This window comes from Triticum urartu, chromosome 6A (assembly GCF_056163025.1).
Source record: "Triticum urartu cultivar PI428250 chromosome 6A, HENAU_Tu73, whole genome shotgun sequence".
Classification (NCBI taxonomy): domain Eukaryota; kingdom Viridiplantae; phylum Streptophyta; class Magnoliopsida; order Poales; family Poaceae; genus Triticum; species Triticum urartu.
Window position 1 is genome coordinate 86090315 of NC_141878.1, and position 3918 is coordinate 86094232.

The 3918-nt window shown below is 47.6% G+C and overlaps 1 protein-coding gene across 2 annotated transcripts; it reads left to right on the top strand.

The window, feature by feature from the left end:
* Positions 1-513: 513 nt before the first annotated feature.
* On the top strand, positions 514-2976 carry LOC125513591 (uncharacterized). Of its 2 annotated transcripts, XM_048678730.2 has the most exons (5): positions 521-1401; positions 1531-1607; positions 1686-1746; positions 1846-2071; positions 2160-2976. In XM_048678730.2, the coding sequence occupies exons 1-5, from the start codon at positions 1014-1016 to the stop codon at positions 2839-2841; spliced, it is 1434 nt and encodes a 477-aa protein (XP_048534687.1). In that variant the 5' UTR covers positions 521-1013; the 3' UTR covers positions 2842-2976. The 2 variants fall into 2 exon arrangements, with proteins under 2 accessions (XP_048534686.1, XP_048534687.1); XM_048678729.2 differs by having other exon boundaries at positions 514-1401; positions 1686-2071.
* Positions 2977-3918: the final 942 nt, after the last annotated feature.

The window sequence follows — 3918 nt, forward strand, 5'->3', positions numbered from 1 at the left end:
AACAAGAAAATTTCTTGAAAAAATCCTTTATTTTTTCCAATTATGCCATCAAATAATCTTAAATCATATAGGATTCGAATGGGCATGACATTGTTTTTCTGTTCCTATAATTTTACAATCGTGAGAATTAAAAATGCAATACAGGTTTTTTTTGAGGTTATGCAATACAGGTTTGGGGTGTAATAAATACACGGGCATGTATGTCATGAATTGACCAAAGACAAGACGCACATATCTGCCCCTTTTAGCTCATTAATCAAATAGCCAGCCAAAAAGCCGGGGCAGGCAGCAGTCAACTACCAAAGCTTTGTTTCCATTTCACGGAGTGGCAGTTCAGATCCACACGACAAGGGGGTCAGTGTCCCAACCCAAAAGAAAACTAGCGCACAAGATGCTTTTGGAGTCAGAGCCAGATTGGCAGATTGGGTCACATGAGCTACCCCATCCCGCTCGTGCATGCAGCCTAGCCAACTGCAGGAAAGAGAGAAAACTTATGACAAAGATCTCACTGGCTCACTGCTGCTGTACCTGGGTAAAGTATGCTTGGAACATTTAGCTCATGAACTTAACCAAAAGCTTCTGTCTTTGCCTACCAGCTTTGTAGCTTTTGTGGCTGTACCTACTTACTCTGGTAGTATGACTCATGCCTACATATATAGCTACCAACCAGACCCAAGGAAAGGGTCCAGAACTAAGCACATCATCTGTTGCTTGGTAAACTGTTGAAAACCAGTCAATGTACAAGGAGAATGCCTGTCCAATTCCCTCATATTTTATTCCCACGTCACTAGATTGTTTATGCTTCCTCTCCTCTCACACACCAGTGGTACAGTACATATCAATGTTTTAGTATGCTTCATATCATTGTTCCCCAATATCCCTAGGTCTCTTCTTCCTTCCCCTTTCCTACTCCCGCCTCCACGATTCTGATCCAGTCCAGGCGGTGTAGATCGAGAGAGAGAATTGAAAGAGGGAGTGAGAGCTAGCTAGTATATTTAGTGGAAGAAGGAAAGATGATAACTAGGGAGGAGGAGAGGATTATTGGAGATGTGGAGGACAAGCAGGTGCTAGCTAAGATCACCATGGATGACAGGAAGAGATCCATGAGCGGGAGGACGCTGGACCTCAATGAAGGCATCGATATGGAGAGCGATGATGGAGAAGTCGGCGACGACAACGATGAAGAGGAGGAGGATGGAGGTAGCACCACCGATGTTGCCGGGAGCCGGAGCTCCAGCAACAACAGCAGCACCAACCATGCTTCGGAGACCCAACAGGGTACCGGGGCCGGCGAGCATAGGGTGCGGCAGTACAACCGATCGAAGCTGCCTCGGCTCCGGTGGACGCCCGATCTTCACATGGCCTTCATACGCGCCGTCGAGAGGCTTGGTGGACAAGAGAGTAAGTACTAGAACTTTTTCATGCAATAATTACTTGTGATGATCGGTTGTTTGCTCGTGAGATTCTATGATCATGTTTCGTTTCATTGAATCTGATTAATTTTCTACCTTCGATTTCTTGTTCATATAGGAGCTACTCCTAAGCTGGTGCTTCAGATGATGAATGTTAGGGGGCTCAGTATTGCTCATGTGAAAAGCCATCTGCAGGTAAATCATGTCGTGCAAAATTCAATTAGTTCGCTTACTTCGCATATCACTCTCGGTTTATGATCTATTTACTTTCAGATGTACCGAAGCAAGAAGCTAGACCACCACGGTCAACGGATCAGGGGAGCCATCTCCTCAGGTTCTCATCAATCCCAAAAATTTCGATCTAATTCACCTAAAACACTTGTGCTGATGAGAGGGTATTCTTCTTCTACATGTGGGCATGTGGTGAGCGCAGTATTTTCACCTATGGATTTCCACTCAATGAGAGGCGATCGACGCTTTCATGACATGCTCCTCCAAAGAGCTGCCGCCCTCTCCTCAACGGCGGAGCGCGGCGGCTTCTTCGTGTCACGGAACGGCGGCGGAGGAGGAGGGAACACCAATAGCCGCCTCTACGGGATTCTCCAACACCAACACCGGCCATCTCCGATGCAATCTGGCTTCAAGAACGGCAGTTTCAGGTAAATTCTATCACTAGACATGTAAACCTAGCCATTGTGCCGAGACGATCGATAGATCGAAACCCTAATTCATGAAGAACATCTGCAGGAATCAAGACTGGGCGTTCGACCACCGTGACATGATGGCCAGGAATGATGTGAAGGCCTCCTCGACCACGTCGCACTTCTTCGCGTCCTCGTCGGTAAGGAGGTGGCCATTAACCTCCGCAGTTGCGGGAGCCGGCGAGCAAAGGCGAGATGAGAGCTTTGGTTACTTTACCGGCCACGGCTCTGGGCCGCTCTCAAGGGCCATGGCAGTGGCACCGGCGACGTCGGTCGTGCCAGGAGAAGGTAACCATCGTCTCCCGTTTAGATGGCACGGTGGCGATGGCGGCAAGGTTGCTAAGGCCATATCGTCAGATCCCGTGATGATCGTCGAAGCCCTAGATTCCCAGAAGCAGAAGCATCTTGAGCAACAGAGGGCTCTGATGACACCAGCCGACAAGGTACGGCTTCCGGTAGAGACGCCGGAGTTGGAGCTCAGCTTATCTCCAGCCACGGCAATCGACGCCACAGATGGGACACCGAGCAAGAAGAGGAAGAAGAGCACTGCTGCATCGAGCGAGCAAGAGCTGGAACATGCCAACAAGCTGTCGATCTCGCTCTCGCTCATGCCACCTGCAGCTTCCGTGCCCATGCAGCGGCAGGAAAAGACAAGAGGGGGCAGCGTGGAGGCCGTTCTGGGGCAGAGTACTTTGGATCTGACCATGTCGATCAAGGCATTGGAGTGAGATCTTTCAAGTACTTTGTGTCGAGGGTTGTCCAAAAATTGCACACTGATCCATGCGATCAGTTGAGATTGTTAATTTAACCTTTTGTCCTCTACCAGTACATACGGAGATATATGTCATGTTTGTTGGTAAATTTGTCTATGGAGTATGGACAGCCTCTCCGATCGGTACGTGGCCACATGATCCATGCCTTGTTCTCTTGTGTGACAATATCTTCGGGAAGCTAAACCTATCCAGAGACAAGTATCCATTGCAGTTGCAGTGCCAGTTCTTTTGGGGCTTATGAGTGTCAGTCAAAATAAGTTGCCCATATCCAGTTTATTCTGGCAGCCGAAGCTAAAACTTTAGTCTAGAACCTTATTAGTTAACCCTTAAGCCCCAAAAGAACTCGCCCTTAAGCTACACGCAACCATTTTTATTGTGAAATCTTAATCTTGAGGGTTTGCCCGACGGAAAAAAATACACATGTCAGCACTAAATGCAGCAGTAATCTTATGGTAGACTGTCATCCAAATTAGTCGGACAAAGTCATTGTTTACATCTTCAAGTGGCTACACACAATAGCGGATCCAGAAAAATCGGATGAAGGGGGCCAAGTGTTGCTAAGCCTTGTTGGGGAGGGCCAGTCCATGAAAATACATATCATTGTTTACATGCATATTAGGCTTAAATCGGTGATGTTAGGGGGGCAGGCCCTACTGGTCCCCCTGTCTCCGCCACTGTGCACACAGAGGCCAGACTCCCATGCATCTATATACTACAATGACCATCGCATACAGTTCCAGTGGGCAGTCTTGCAGACAACCAGGACAAGCTTGAAACTCTAATGTTGTTGAAACCAGAGTTATTAAGAAAAATCTTATAATAACACAATACAAAGAACCCAAATGGCCCGAATATGAACCTTAAGTTGTGCGCTAGCCCAGCAAACTAGTTCCAACCATATTCGGGATACTAACTGAGGTAGGTTAAAAGCCATGTGAACTGTCCATAATATCTTGGACGATGGATCGTCCCCTCAAGAAACCACTCTAGCTGATGGAAATCAATCCATGCATCTTCGGAGCTAGACGGCTG

What these genes read in the sequence shown, in the direction of transcription:
- LOC125513591 (XM_048678729.2), top strand. Translation starts at nt 1,014, where the DNA reads ATGATAACTAGGGAGGAGGAGAGGATTATTGGAGATGTGGAGGACAAG. An exon ending in GAGGCTTGGTGGACAAGAGA is followed by an intron (nt 1,402 to 1,530) that starts GTAAGTACTAGA and finishes TTGTTCATATAG; the next exon opens with GAGCTACTCCTAAGCTGGTG. An exon ending in ATGTGAAAAGCCATCTGCAG is followed by an intron (nt 1,608 to 1,685) that starts GTAAATCATGTC and finishes ATTTACTTTCAG; the next exon opens with ATGTACCGAAGCAAGAAGCT.